Below are 16,327 nucleotides of genomic sequence, written 5' to 3' on the forward strand. Positions count from 1 at the left end.
ACAAGACAAAGGGATATATCCATCCATCCATTTTCAAGGTTGTTGGAAATACAGACTTTAAAATACCCCTTATGATTGCTATGCTGTTAGAATGCATTCTTGTCGAAGCCAAATCCTGCCATCTTCTCTCAAACAACCTCTCACTTGGAGTCACTGGAAATGAGGACTGTTTAAGGATGCAGATTAGAGAGTTGGATGGCTGATTGCAGTAAACTCCAGAAGCTCAGAATACATTGAAAAATGTATCATTTTATTTGTACACTTAGAAAGTTGTCATATAAATTCATTATACAGTCCTGTAAGTTAGTTGTTGCTAGAAGAACTGCTCCACAGAAAGGGGAAGGTATTACATTATCAATTGATCATCAGAAAAAAAAAAAGTTAGAAATAACAAAAACACAGAAAAATAATAATAAAAAAAGGTTAAGGAACTCTGTTTTTTTGTTTTTATCCCCAGGTACAAATTTTATAAATACAAAACAAATTCACAAATTACTTCGAATACTAAATAAATATCTACTTAAACTCAGACTGAATACCTCCAGCCAGCACTGGTACAGTACTTTGAAGGATATGTAAATTGTACTCATTCATGTGTAGTGTAGATAAGATATGCTCAAAACAAGTTTTAAACATATACACAGTTTCTTCAACTGTGTTACAGTAGAAGATTTTATCTGAGTTGATAAAGCCCTCACAATACCACAGCTTCTAGAAAATCTATAGGATGAAACAAGGTCATTCAATGCAGGAAAAAAAAAAAGTTTCTGGAAGATATATTTGGACACATGAATGTATTAAAAATGTACAAAACCTCTGTAAACCAGTACTGTATCCAGTACATCTATCAAAATTATTAGACACTGAATAAAACTGTAGCAAAGGTAATCTTTCCTACATTCTCCTGAGTGCTTAATATTAAATTGAGAATATAGTGCAGGCCCCACTTCAAGGTGGTTAAACAGTTGTTATTGCTTTATACAGATAGGATGACTGCATGATTTAAATGTTTCATTTTTATGCATATAAGTTTCCCTCAAAACATCCTTCGGAAGGCAGAGGTTAGATTCGTGACTTCTTTGCAGCTGGAGCAGCATGGTCTGCATTACCAGATGTCACAGGGAGTCCAAGCTTTTGAGCCTGAACATGGAAGAAAGCTTGAAGTCTAGTTCCAGCTTTTGCTTCACTTGTGTTGCGAGGGTTGTACTCAAAGCAGTTTGCAAACATGAGCTCAATATCTTCAATAAATTCCGCTGGAAAATAAAAAAAATTAAAATGAAGAAATGATGTTAGGGTATTTTCCACAGATGCTATGCTTTACGCTTCCAGTTGTGGCACTCTATAGAGAGTTCAAGCAGAGATGGATGCCATCCAGAAAGATCATTCTAACCTAAAGAAATCTTACCAATACTAATGCTGTGAATTTAGAGCATATGCAAGTGCTGAACAAGCAAGTGCTCTAGATTAACAGTTCAACAATCAGAGGCTGTTTCTCAAAGATTACAGCTCAGCAGCAACAATGACAACTACCCTACATGTTTCAATGTGCCACACCTATTTTGCTTTAAAGGTACTATCCCTAAAGCTTGAGCAATTAAGTTTCATGATTAATCATTCCTTAGGCCCCCTGCCAGATGTGCATGTAAATGGGATCTGATGCATGATCCATATGTGCATTGCAAGAGGCTCAATTCCCACAACTACATCAGATCTCACCATGCCTCATTACTGGTGTGTAGGTAATGAGGCATAATCCTGGGCTTCCCCCTGCACCGGGAAGTAGCAAGCTCCTGTATCTGGGAGCCACTGCAGCTGATGGGTCTTCCAGATGCAAGGGTGTACCATGTGCTCCCACAGCTGAGAGCCTGGTCAGCTCATTTGGGCTCCCACAACTGACAGGGCTCCTAACCACAAGGGTACATCTGGCCACAATTAATGGTGTGATAGGAACCAGCCACAAAAAGTTATCACACTTTTTTGTGGAATAACCATGTGGCTTGTTCCTTGTTTTATGTTGCCATTAAATGCTTTAATGTGCGGCCCGATTACAAGCTTAAGATACGATTAATCAGTTAATAATGTCTTAAGTATGACAGGTGGCACACACCTTACTAATACAAGTACTAGGAATAATAATTACTACATGGAAAAATATTCATAAGTTTCTTAGAATGGTTTTTCAAACCATCAGCTCTGCTTCTCTGGAGAGAATAAAATCTATTTTAAACAATAGTTTATACATTACTTCAGTAAATATTACTTACATGCTAACTTGTATTCACATTTATTTACTTTTTCACGGATTATATTTAAGGCAATAGGTTTTTTGATGATATCATAGTAGTCTGGTACCTGCAAAAAAGAAAAAGCAGTCCTTTTATTACAGCAAAAATACATAGAAGCTTGAATTCAACTCTTAAGAATCAACTGTTGAGACACATGCAGAGAAAAATCTGGTGTTTATTTAAGAGTCTTTCCTCTGTATGAGAGTGTAAAGATAATAGTTCTTAACTGGGAATTTACGGAATTTCAGCTCTTGTTTTCTTGATCTAATTTTGAAAGTTGTTCAAGAGACAACAACAACAGCAATTTATGCAGAAATCTGATACAGAAATTCATTAAAACCCCAAAACAAAACAAAAACACCCCCCGGTTTATAAAACTTATTTCTTGTGTAGCAGCTGTTTATACTGGTCAAGCTGCAAAAATGATTTACTGTTCCTCACACTTGTATTCGTCCTTTAGTATTTTATTACCTTACATGCTCCTTCATACTTAAGGAAGGCTATTTTTACTCCATTGCTCCTCACATTCCTCCATTTTGCACTCTTTTGGTTCTTAAAATACCAGTTCTGGTAGAAGAAAGTATCCATTTCTGCGTGACAGGTAGAAAGTGCTGCTTACCTCCCTTTCTTCCCTCCACCCCACAAATTAAGCTAGAAAGGGGGAAGGAAAAATATACAAGTCGTCTTTGTGTCAAGGACAATCCGGATCCCAATTCTGGTTGTCCAACACAACAGACTTAAATGTAAAATGTACATGTGTTTGTCTAAGTGGCTAAGGCTCATCATATAACATGGACTGAAATTTGCCAGGAAGAGGCAAGGCAGGATGTGGAAAGGGAATTGGCAGTGATACATGTTGGATGGATAAAGATAAAAATCACCCATTCTTCTTGCTACCTACCACCTGCCATTTATGAAGAAATGGAAGTAAAAAAAAAAAAAAATACACGTTGGTTTTCAGCCTCAAATCTGATACACCGATCATCTTCCAGTGCACCCAGGATTTGTAAATGCAGGTCAGCAGACTGTCTGCAGGAAGCAAGTAATTAAATTCAACTATTATAGCACTGTATAGAAGATTAAGTGTAATCAGCTGTGGATTTCTCTTTTGGAATCACGAAGACTATTTTCTAGTACTTAATTTGAACATATTTGCAATGGGGCTTCTAACGATTTCCTTTCAAGAACCAGATTAATCAATGTCCCCACTACAAAGATTTATTTGATGTCAGCCAGAGCTTTCTTTTTCCTAATTTAATTCCAGTACACCTAGGTAGTAGTAGCCTTCCCCCTCCTACTCTATGAAAAATTCCTCTCCTGCTTTGCTATTTACTAGGAGTACACTGACAGTGATTTTGGAGGCCGATACCAATAGCTGATTTTTAAGGAGGCATATTGGCTGATACTGATCCAGTTCTTGATACCAGCTGCGTGCAACTGGTAAGTCTGTTATGGGGGGGGGGGGCGCAGATCAATGCCCCCTGTGGTGAGGGAGTGGGACAGGGTCAGGCACTGTCCAGCTGAGGTGGGACAGGGCAGGCCAGGGGACAGAGCCATTTGGGAGGGGGGGGGAAATGCAGGAGTGGCTCCCACCACCGCATGCACCCTAGGACAGCACCAGGGGGGTGCCCCCAAACCTGTGCAGGGCAGGTGGGCTGCAGCTGCAGGCTGGGGTCATGCTGGACTCTTCCCAGCAGGGGGTTGAGAGAGCTGGGCCAGACTGTGCTCAGGGTGGGTGGTAGCACTGGGAGGGGGGACAGACTATGACAAAATTTGGGGTGGCTGCAGTCCCCTCCCTCAGTGCTGCCACCCACCCCAAGCACAGTGCAGCCCAGCCCAGCCCCCCTTCCCCTGGGAAGAGCAAGGCACAGCCCTGGCCCCAGTCTGCCCCATGCAGATCTGGGGGCATGCCCTTGGCCCCCCCCCAGGCCCTTCTGGGGTGTGTGCAGCTGTGGGAGCTACTCCCCCTCCCCTTGCCCCCTGGATGAGCTGCAGCTCTGTCCTGTGCCCTGCCCCACCCTGGCTGGGCAGCACCTACACCAGCCCCTACCCCACTCCCTCCCTCACCAGATCTGCACCCCCCATACCCCTTCCACCAGACTCACCAGCTGCATGCAGCTCTCCAAGCTGTTGGGCTGTGCTCCTCACTGCTTGTGTGCTGTGCTGCAGCTGTATGCACAAGCATTTATCAGCCAAATTAAATCAGCCACATTAGGCCAATTTCTGATGCAGTGAATTTTCTTTTTATTGGATCAGCACCAATATTCGGACTGATGTATTGGTGCACGTCTAGTATTTACATCCATTTATCTTGCTAGTAAAATGTCTGGTCACAGAGAACTATTTTAAATTGATTCTTCCAGCTCCCTGATGTTTGTTGTTTTTCCTCAGACTATCAAGTCTTCATTTTATCAGTTTAAGACAGTGCCCAGAAATTAACAGAATATCCCAGCTCTGGTCATAACCTGGCAAACCTATGTTCAGGGAGCAGTCATAATATGGCTGAGGAGGTAGACAGCCCTACCATTCACCTATAGAAGCCAGCAGAGCTTGCAGGAGCACTTACTGTGCTCTTTCAAACACTGGAGTAAGGAGAAGGGAAACTCCTTTTGGAGTTCCTACTGCAAAAACAGGCCCCAGTTGAAAGAGAGCAATGGAACTGAAGATGTGTTGCAGTGCACCATCATCATTTGGATGGCTTGATTAACACTGGAATAAGGTCATTCCTTTAGCACAACTTCTTTTTTTTTTTTAAACCATGTCTCTGCTTTGGAAGTAGTTCACCATCTATACAGCATTAAGAAAATAGAGGGAGAGCACTCATTCAATTAACTTTCTAATAATTTGCTTTTCCTTTGAGTACAGACTGTTAAGAATTCTGCCATTCACTTACCTTATCAACCCATCCCAGGTCTTTAACCTTGGATACCAGGTATATTAAAACATGTTTAGTAATACACCAAGTTGGGAAATCTGAGTTTCTAACAAAGAATTAACTTATATAGCTAAAGATTTTAAAGCCAGGCTTAGCTGCATTCCTGTTACTGTTACCCACTACAGCAGAATTCTGCTGTCAGTAAGTAGCATCCAAAGCATTCACACCAGTTACCTGGATTTTGGAAACCAGTTTCATGAAAGGCCAGCTGTCATCATGTCGTACTAGCTCCACGACAAGTTGTTCAAAAGCTGACAATTCATGGACTCCACTCTGACGCCCTGAACTCCTCCTGTTTAAAGCAGTCTGAGGAGAAGAATCTAAAAAGAACACAAAATTGGCGAAACAACAGTACTAATCTAGCCAAATATATATGACACTAAACATGAAACAAGAACCATTACAATGCAAGAGGAAGGGACAAGAGAAGGTAAAAGATCAGGCAGTCTGGTACTTCAGAGAAGGGATGGAAACTTTGTCTCTCCTCCCTTGTACACCGAGTTTCATCCCTATGTGAAATAGTATTTCTGTTGATAGTTTTATTTTGCTCAACTGCCCAGTAAGATTGGGGTGAATTCTAAAAGAGGCAAGAGTTGCCAAGGGATTTCAGCTACTTATAACTCCAAAATTTTAAATTAAGTCTCATCTGCCTTCTTTAGTCTGTGACCAGCAAGAACAGTACAAAGCTAAAAGGAACTTTTTTTGCTGTTTACTTTGAAAACACTAGTAAACATCCATTTCCATTTGGTCAAGTATCAGATAGTAAATTGGGCATTATAAGTTGAGAGGAATACAGAAGACTTCATTTTTGGAGACTTAGTGCCAAAACAGGAGCCCCCACACAGTTCATAGTTTTGGTTCATGCCATTTGTCTTAACTCTATTACAACTTCTAGTAACCAACTCAATTAGTCAGAAGTATAGGCTTTTGCTGAAGTACAGTACAAAGTCAGAACACTGACTCTGGACTAAGATCCACATCTTTCTTGTAAGCATCTGGAAGAGAGGACTTGGCCAGAATTTAGTAACAAAGTAACAAAAAAATAATACAGACTGACCCTGCTTCAGAGGCTTTGTGGTTCAGATGCTGATTAAAATAGATGCCTCAATTTTGTCCCTGAACTAGTGATTCTCAACTAGGGTGCCACAGCACTCTGAGGTACCTTGTGATCCATTCAAGAGTACCACAGGGTGCCAAGCAACATTGGCATGTTGGTGTGCAAACATGATTCACAAGATAAACCCAAGGATTAAATAAAAAGCCTACTGCAGGTCAACGTTTTTAATATTATGGATTCCTAAGTTCTTCGCAACAGAAGAATTGCCATTGTTGTTTTCTCTATAGTCCAAAAATAAAGGGAAAACCACAACGTCGTAATTTCTAAGGGGTGCCTTTAGTTTAACAATGATGTCTTGAGCCCTAGACTTTCAAACTTGAAGCCATGCCTATACTACTACTTCCCTTCCCCAGATCAGCCACCAAGGAAATAAACTTCAGACACTTGCAAGTGGGTGATGTGCCCTTGTAAGAGCAATTACAGAGTGTACATGGCTTGGGAGCCACTCTCAAATCTTCCTACCAGGCCATATTTAGGCTCACTCTCCCTTCCCTCTCTCTCTCTCTAGCTGAGTGAGGCTTGAAGAATGAAGAGGGGGCCGCTCCCAAGGTCTTCATAACAGCTAATTGCAGATCTTGAATGTGCCCCACTAGCTGTGAATAGGTGGGACTTTTTTCCTGCAGAGAACATTGGATAGGAAGAAGCTGTGCAGGCCAGGCCTAGACTGAGGCTTCTGCAGGTTTGGAAGCAATCCAGATGGAGTACCAAGACACCCAGCAATGCAGATTGGAGCTTGCAGGCAGAGCACACCTACAGTCCACCTGATACCACAAAAGGCACCGAGTTCAGTGCAGAGTGCTGTACCCTCAGTGACCAGACATTACTTTTGAACACAGGAGTTCCCACCAGGGAACTATGCTACAGTTTCTGCCAGGCCTTTTTACATGAGACAGGAATTGGTTAAACATACCATGTAAACAAAAATAACCCTGCCAACAAGGACCAAAACCTAGGACCCCAGCCCCTTTGCAGCACTTGAACCACCTGTTAGAGCCAAGCTCCATTTTGGTGGTTCTTCTCTGGCCCATGAACCTTACATTCTTGGGTTGCCCAGCTTCAATAGAAGGGATGAAAGGTGTCTCCCCCTGACACATCTTTTGCCCAAGGGTTGGAGCATTGTCCTAGGAAGTGGGAGATGCGAGTTAGAACCCTTCAGGTTGAAGTGAACCTAAATGAAGCCAGTACTGGTAGTGAAGCGTGTTAGTGACCTGGTTGATTAGGCATCTCCCTTCTGGGCACTCTGAACCCCAAGATGGAGCAACTTGCTGTGCAGCCCTAAGACATGTGCCTAAGTTCTTAGGAGGGGTAGCAGTTCAGTACACCTTGCATCTAGAATCTCCCACTGGTTGGCTCTAGATGCCTCCCACCTGAGCACCCAGGTGCTCTGGATCATCCTTCAGAAGCAGATAACTTTGTCTGTCGACTAGAAGATAATCTAGTTGCTTAACTCTGCCCATTCAGAGGGACATCTCAGAGCAAGGTACCCAGTTTTTAAAAAGGAGCTGCTGTGCACAATTGGAGCACCAAAAGACAATGGTTTGGATCCAACTCTTTGTACATAAGTCTCTTTTAAACAGAGGAAAGAAAGGAGGGCAGAGGAGTTGAGCAAGGTCAGTGTAGAAAGATACCTTTTAAGAAGAGTATAGAAAGGGTTTTTCTTTTGTTAGAAGGATGGAGGGTGAGTGGGGGAAGAAGGGAAGCCAGCAGCTGACACAATACTCTCCTGTAATCCCAAACTATTAATTTCTCCATCATACTAATACAATTAAGTCTAGTTTTACCCTATTTGCTGACCAGTATTAGCAACATAAGCAAAGCAGAGTGAAACCTCTAATAACAATGGTTGTAAATAGCACAGAATGGGACAAAAACATTAATTTTTTGGTGCCATACTTCAACCAAGCTCTGCAAGTTATCCAGGTGTGCAGTCGCATTATTTAGACACTGGCTTTTCAAAAGTATCCCCCCCCACCATGACTATTTTGGAATACATTAGCTAACATAGCAAAAGACATTGGTTTTCAGGTTGAATATCACTTTGTTTTACTCATTCTGAACTTCACTGCTTCACTTATTTCTCTGTTCTCCACTGCTTACTTGATAGTTACTGTTGAGACTGTGCTTTAACACTTGCCTTCGGCAGTTACACAGAATACAGGTTCAGTCTAGCTCCACTTCCAAATCTGCTGTTTGATAGCTGGCAACCCCTCCACATATTAAGATCACTTGTAACTTGAAACTGTCAGGTTACTTTAAAATAGTCATTAATGCTTTCGTACATTGAAGGGCCAACAGGTTAATTTAAAACTGGAAATGTCTTGCAGATTACAAATTTTTCATATAATCATTTACACTTTAACCCGTTGTATGTGTTTGTCTGTTCCCCCCTCCCATCATCCACGCATTCAAGTAAGTAATGCATCTAGTATCCTTAATAAAGGAGCTTTTCTAACCTGTAGATTGCCGTTTCCGGCCTCTTCTCTTAGGTTCACTATCCTGAAGAGAGAGTTTTGGTGCAGAAACCAGAGATTTCTGGACCCGTGCATTTGAGTCTGTGCTTTCAACAACTCTAAACCCAAAGGAACTGGAAGGACTGTTTTCTGGTGTATTATCAGCCGTCTTCCGTCCTCTACGTCGTCTTCGAGGACCAAGTAATTCCACAAATACATCTGCTTGTAAAGCTCCTTGACTCTGACGAGTAGTGCGGCTGTTAAGTCTTAATGAAGGCTTCATGACTGATGGAGGAGCAGACTTCACTTTTCTTAGCCCCCTTCTTCTAGCTCTGGAGGAAGACGCAGTTTGTTTAGAAGTATTTTGCTGACTCCGGGAAGCATATCTTCCAGTAGCCTGGCGCTGGCTACACCGACTTGAGAAGGGGTTGTTGAGTTTGGCTGCCCTCATTTTTAATGGAAACTTGACTTGTGGCCTCCTTTGTTTAGACAGGCTGTACAAATGTAAAAAAAATAGCAGCATTGCACATTTAACTATTCCAAATCATCACAAATGTCAACTCCCTCCTTTCTTCAAGGCTTTTAATTCAGTATATTTTTAAAAACATTTACCTATTGCTCAGAGTTCTCAGAGTCACAAGTTTTATGCAGCAGGTACTAGAGATAGATTCTAAACACTGGGAAACTTAATAGGAACAGCATGGTATTAGAAATTTATTATGACAGGACACTTGGGTTTGAGTCTTTAAATTTGTTTCTTGGGTCAACAGTGGTTGCTAGGTATTGTACAGGAATTGCCTGCCCAACACTAACTGCAGTGATGACAGGCTCCTAAGGAAGTCTTGTTCAGTCATTAGGGCTAACACAAGGTGCTTATGCCCTCAGGAGGGAAGAGTGAAGACTGAGAAGGGTGATCCAATGGACCACAGCATTTGCCAGTGACAGATAGTCTTATGGTGATATAAATTCTCTCAGACTATTAAACTCCAACTTTCAGAGGTAACAGGAGCCTTCCCCTATGCTCAATACAAGTGACTGAGGAAGGAAGGAATTGTGCTAAAGACAACTTTCAACTTGGGAAAGTGTTCTTAACTTGTATGTCAAGTCTCCCAAAGTTTTCATCCTGATTTACTTGACTCTATTAAGGAAGCAAAAAAAGTTTAGTGCATCACTCCTAGAACCCTCCTGATATGATTTAGGAGAGGAAGTTTTGGTTTCTTTACTGTTTGTATTCATCATACACATTGAGCTCAAAAACAACTCATAGGAATATTTTAGATTTGATCCATAGACTTGATTTTTGGGTTCCACAATTCAAAAAGGATGTGGAGAAGCTTGAGAGTGCAGGAGAGCCACGCACATGATCAGAGGTCAGGAAAACAGACCCTATGAGAGACTGAGTGCCATGGAAAAGCACAGGCTCAGGGGTGATCTGGTGGCCACCTACAAATTTATTAGGGGTGCTCACCAGGATCTGGGGGAATGCCTGTTCACTAGAGAGCCCCAAGGGATGACAAGGTCAAACGGTCACAAACTCCTCCATGACCATTTCAGGCTGGACATAAGGAAGAACTTCTTTACTGTCTGAGCCCCCAAGGCTTGGAATAGACTGCTGCCGGAGGTGGTTCAAGCGCTACCGTGAAGGCATTCAAGAGACATTTTGATATTTATCTTCCTAGGATCCCATGATCACTGCTGACTTCCAGCCCTGAGGGCAGGGGGCTGGACTCTATGATCTTCCAAGCTCCCTTCCAGCCCTAGTGTCTATGAATTTGAAGTCCATGACCTAACTGGGAATTCACATTCAGAACAGCACCTCTCCGGTGTATCAAATTTATCCCTACAACTTTAGGCATGGAAAGGCACCAATGAGCAGTGACCTCTGGTGGTGGTCTACCACATGCACATTTGTTAAAGAGGTATTATCATCCGTAAGTGCACAAGTATCCATTCTTAACACCAATAAACATTTAAACCCAATAACAAAGGCTAAAGTCACCATCACCCTAACTATTGATAATGCTTTCAGACTACAACCAAAGAGACAGACTAAAAGGTACATTTAAGAACCGAGAACATTTAGTAATCCAAGGACAACTGGTTCTCAGAAGACCATTTCTACACCTCCTGACCTACCTTATTTCTTCTTCTTCTTCTTGAGATTCATCATCATCATCATCTTCTTGCTCTTCCTCATAATCCTCGTCTTCACTCTGTCCCACTTCCTCATAGCTTGCTTCTTCTTCCTCTTTGTCAAACTGTTCTGCAGCGTCTTCATCACTTTCCACAGACGGTCTCTGTCTTGAGGAGAGGCGTCTAGAGCGCTGTTTTGGTCGGCATTCTGGACAAAACCAGTCTGCTTCAGGAATGGCCTGGTAAACAAAAATGCATTAGTCAAATGCCTCCCGTGTTAAGCCTTACCTGAATTACGGATTTTCAAAAGCATTTTTTCTCCCAGTACCTTGAGCTTGGGTCTGATACAGTAGGTATGATAACCTCGGTCACAGCCATCACACAGCACCATGCTTTCTGCATCACCCTTCTTTCGGCACATCTTACAGCGAGCATTTAAGATGGATTTAGACCAGATGATGCTCCGATCCAGTGTAGAGAGATGCAGGAACACTTGGGACAGGCTGGTAGAAGAAAGAAGAGATTCCCTCCAGCGATCCAGTACTGTTTTATATGAACGCCCACCATCACTGGCATCTTGCATTAAAAGGGAGGGGAGAAAGAGAGAGAAAAGCAATATCACATTACTTAAAATGAACATCCATGTTTATTCTAGAGAGTGAGGCTTCTAGGATTTAACTCATATGCAAAAGGTAATTTTTTTTATTTCTGTTTTAAATAATAAAAAGCAACCTATTACTCCTTTTCTTTGCCATTCAATGCCAGATTTCCTGGCTTCCATCCTCGTACAGATTTTAGAACAAGCCAATGAACCACAACTTTTAGTCTTTAACACCAAACTGATGTCATATGGGGTTTGCATATCCATGTCAAGTGTCTTGCTTTAGTATCAGATTTGAAACCCAACCTGTCATTAAATCAGAACTCTGTAGTCTTCATTTCATTAGTGTCTTAATTGAAAAATTCCCAACCACCTCTCCCTCACATATCCACATTTGCAGAGGTCAAAGAGGAAGTAAGTTAGCATTATTAATAAATCATTGCTGTAAATGTACTATTATAATATTCTCTCAATTAAAAAGAATCAACCATGTACCCTAGGCTTAAAAGAAAAAGGAAAAAAGTAGTAATTCTAAATTGCATGAGCCTGTGCTGCAGGGAGCCTAGAATCAGACAACTGAGAAGGAACCCACTACACATACACATTACATAACTTGTCTCCAGTCCCTCAGAAGTCCTCTCTGCAAGTCTGTCTGTGGAGGCCCTGTGTAGTGTAAATTACATGGACTTGAAATAAGTGTAGAGTGGCTCAAGAGAATCACACCCCAGACAGCTGCCTCTTTACCAACGCATACAAAAAGGTAAGGGCATCACTATGGCCCAGTGACCTCTAAATGTCCAACAAATTTATGCCAGCTATAATACTGGTAACTGAATAGTGTTCTAACGAAGTTTCAGATGTTAAAACAGACAAGTTCTTTTTTATGGAAAAAGAAATAACAAGGCACAATGAGACCGAGATGGCAGTAGGCCTTCAGAATGACTGTCAGCATTGAAGTACAACAGCCTCCTGTTAACAAGACTAGCATTGCTGCTGCTAGAGCAGCAGAAAGTTCTTGCATGAATAGAAAAAGCAAGCTATTGCCCATACAAGCAGAGAAAGTCAGTATAGTAACTTTGTAACTGTAAAAAATAGCTTTTGTTTTTTTAAAGGAAGAAAACCTGAAGTGATATTCTTGATCCATTTAGCCTGGGGCTAATTAGTCAAAGGCACTTCCTGTTTTACCAGCTGTGTGGTAAGTGCAGAAATGGAATACATACAATCCTGCTGTTAACATACATGTTTCTTCCTTGTGATAGGAAGACAGAAATCCCAGATTCCATCCTCACCTTTCATTGGCTATACAGAAGATAAGTGCTTCCCACCCAACACTTGTCTTCTGTCCCAGGACCTAGTAGACCCCTCCTCCTATTACAGATATTTATATTACACTAGCAGGTACCACCAGAGCCACACCATGGCAGCAATAGTAAGAGGAGGTGGGGGGGGGGGAGAAAACAGACACAAAAACAAACAAACAAACAAACAAAAACAACACACAAGCAAGGGGCACATATGGATATTTAACCATTACTGGGCTGCATAGACAGACCCAGAATTACTCATTACACTGCAAAGAAGGGCAGAGCTTGGGATAGAGAAAGTGGCAACAAGTTCTTGAGCTTTTCATATATACAAAAAAGACCCAAGCTGTTGTAAGCTGCCTCCATACTTATTACTTCATATCCAATAAAGAAGGCTAGATTAACAATCAAGATACTGTACTGGGACAGATACTGTATCTTGCCACAGATTTCTTCCATGACCTTGGGCAAATCCTTTTAATAGGGAGCTGAAGTTTTGTGTCTCCTTTTTACTTCTACTCTGTCTCTTCACTTCATTGGAAGTGCTGGTGAGAAAGGAAAATGGTGTCTTATCTGCCTGTACAGTGCCCAATTCAATGGGACCCTTTAGTCTCAGTTCACACCTGTAGGTATTACTACAATACAAATGAACTTGTTTGAGAAGGACATATCTTAAGTCAACTAAATTAGTTCATAACTGTTATAGTATAGAAACAAGCTTTTTTTCATTATGTAGATTTCTGCATCAAAATGCAACATCTCTTTCTTTTTTTATTTCAGCTTGCAAGTTTGTTTTGGTTTTTTTAAGCGCACAAAGTAAGGATGTTTTTCTTCATCTGGCATATAGGGTAGGAAGACTATACACTGGGTTAACTATATAAATATCAAAAAAGTAACAAAATATTGTAATAGTCTAGCTATAAAAAAAAATAGAGTAAAATTTTGTTAAATGTTACCATCTTTCTGACTAGACTGGTCTTCCTCTCTCTTCCTCTTTTTATCCCCCCTTTGGTTCCTTTTATTATCTTCTGCATCACCTAATGTTAAATTTGCAAAGTTATTTCAAACATCTTTTCATGGTTCATTGGAATATTCACCAGCATGTCCAACACTTGTATGTTTGCCCCAGAGGTCCAACAAGGAGGTTTTTTTCCCCCTAATGTGAAGGGGAGGGGAGAAGAACAATGTGGGTGGGAAACTGAGACACCCTGGATTCAGTCCAACTCCTACTGCAAATAAGGGTAAAACTGATCTATGTCTGTTTTTGTCCAGTACAGCTGATTATAGAAACAGCTCAATGACTTAAGCTTTGTCCAACCTGCCCTCATAACATATAGCCCTGGTGAGAGCACATTTCCCAGTTACAGACCCATCTATTAACATCCTTGCCATGAGAAGTGCAGCCTGCTGGGGAATATGCTCCTGTCACAATGTTACATTCACCATAAGGGGAAAGTTTGTCAGAGCCGAAGACCACTGTCTTGGGCTCCTCCACGACCTGGATGAATTCTCTCCAGAAAACTTGATTTCCACTCCAAATACAAGGTGCATTTCTTTGATCTTGCCATCTCCAGCAGGGAGATAGCAGGGCGTACATTAAAAAAAACAAAAAAACAAAAAACCCAAGAAAACAACCCCCTACATTATACAACTCTCCCCCTGTGGAGAGGCTGAGAGCAAAAACAAACTAACCTGTGTCATGTGTGGTTATGACTCAGCATTACTAGAAGGCAGATAGGTAAAATGGCAATGAGGGTCATGTAAGAAATGGTACAGGGCATAAAGCATGGAAAAAGAGGAAAAAACCCAGGAGTTTCTCTTCCTAGACCCAACAAGACAGGAGTGGGTACAGAAGAAAAAGTTATAGCAAGTGCTGTTTACAAGGTTAAAGGACAGCAAAGACTCCCAATACTTGAATACAAGCCCGCCCCCCCATCCCCCCCCCCCCCCCCACACACACAAAGAAAGGAGGGAAAACAGAACTAAAAGCAAATGATCTACCTAAAAGATCTAAACCAGGAACCGGAAGCCTAGAGCCCATGGGTCGGATCCAGGCTACAAAGCTGGAGCCTCAGTAGGGTTCAGTGGCAGGGTTTTTATTCCTGCTGTAGCACAGCTGAATGGCTGGGCAGCAGGGAGCTTTTCTGCACCCAGGTGGTAACAAGCAGCAGTGGCAAGGAGAAGCAGTGCCAGCTGGATCCTAGCACTGACCTGTCTAGGACCTGAGCTGGGCCATTCTGACCCACTGCCACAAAACACTGTTGACTGCTGGTCTAGACCAATAATCATGATGTAGAGAAAAAACCCAACACTTAAAGATGCCCGAGGTTACAACACAACCCAATGGCTAGAAGTACTGGACTGCAACTCGGGTCTCCCGAGTCAGTCTCTACTCTACCACCGTCCTGTCGGGTGACCTTGGCTCTGTATCTGGGTTTCCCTATCTGCAAAGTAATGCAGATAATGATGCTTACACCTCTTCCATAAAGTGCTTTGAGATCTGATGAAAAGCACTTTAGAGTGCCTATTTTTAAAATGTCTGCTTCTCCAGTACAGAGCCACTCTAGACCTTCCAAAGTTGATAGAGTAAAAACATTTTTCAGACGCTTCAGTATATTATTTTTGAAAGCCCAACTATTTACTGCCAGAGCCACCTTTGTCCAATACTGAAATTTTCCCCAAGATTGTTTGTGCTAGTTTTAGCCACCCTGAATTCAACCTAAGAAAAGAAATACTAATCACCACATACCAGCTAATACATGATGTGCTCTTACTCCAACCCATTTGCTGTTTACTTTAGTTATCAAACACTGCTGTTTAGCTACTAATCTTTCAAATCTGACCAGTATTCTCAAAGGAGGTGATGTGTCTTGCGTTTCCTACAGCCCCTTTACAGTCTGGTACTGTCAGTCTCCCCCTGCAGCTCCATATCTGTGTGCCCTCATATCCAGTCTTCCCAGAAGCATCGGTAAGATACTTTTTGCAGCCTGGTGCACACACAGGACGCAGAAGAACAAGTCGAGCTTCTGGTATTAACTGCTGTGCTAGTTTCCTTCATCTGCTACTGTGCACCCAGGAGGCTCCAAGAGTTAAACTTGCTAGTGACTCTAGTCTAGTAACTCTCCCTGCAATTTCTTCAGTATTCAAAAAGCACAACAGAAGGGAGGTGCAGCAATCCAGGAATGAAGCCAAGGCTAAAACATGTTTTCAAATGTGGTTCCATTTTTCTAAATGGGAATGAAGTCTAAAAATCAACCAGGAAAAAGAAACAGAAAGAAAAGTAACTAGGATAAAAAGTGAAAAGATTTTACAATTGTTTTAAAAGAGCATAATGGTATTTCTCCCCAGTATTACAAACAGCGGTAGTCCATATGTATGCGGTTCCTGCAATTCAGTATCAGCTTTTGAACCACAGAGTTAATCAAGTCTGCTTTAAAAAAAAAAAAAAAAAATGGTTTTCAGGTTTAATTGACAATATTACGCGTAGAAACAGGTGAGTCTT

At 41.7% G+C, this 16,327-nt stretch overlaps 1 protein-coding gene across 5 annotated transcripts in view; it reads right to left on the reverse strand.

Moving 5' to 3' along the window:
- Positions 1-229: 229 nt before the first annotated feature.
- BAZ1A (bromodomain adjacent to zinc finger domain 1A) overlaps positions 230-16,327 on the reverse strand; it is a 91,201-nt gene continuing 75,103 nt past the window's right edge. For all 5 annotated transcript variants that reach the window (XM_014611303.3, XM_019488763.2, XM_059723048.1 and 2 more), the window contains 6 exons: positions 11,249-11,496; positions 10,924-11,159; positions 8,791-9,281; positions 5,395-5,540; positions 2,265-2,352; positions 230-1,253 (listed from right to left, as the gene is read on the reverse strand). In XM_014611303.3, the coding sequence (XP_014466789.2) occupies positions 1,063-1,253; positions 2,265-2,352; positions 5,395-5,540; positions 8,791-9,281; positions 10,924-11,159; positions 11,249-11,496 (1,400 nt within the window). In that variant the 3' untranslated portion in view covers positions 230-1,062. The remainder of the gene's footprint in view (positions 1,254-2,264; positions 2,353-5,394; positions 5,541-8,790; positions 9,282-10,923; positions 11,160-11,248; positions 11,497-16,327) is intronic.

This window comes from Alligator mississippiensis, chromosome 2 (genome assembly GCF_030867095.1).
Source record: "Alligator mississippiensis isolate rAllMis1 chromosome 2, rAllMis1, whole genome shotgun sequence".
NCBI lineage: Eukaryota > Metazoa > Chordata > Crocodylia > Alligatoridae > Alligator > Alligator mississippiensis.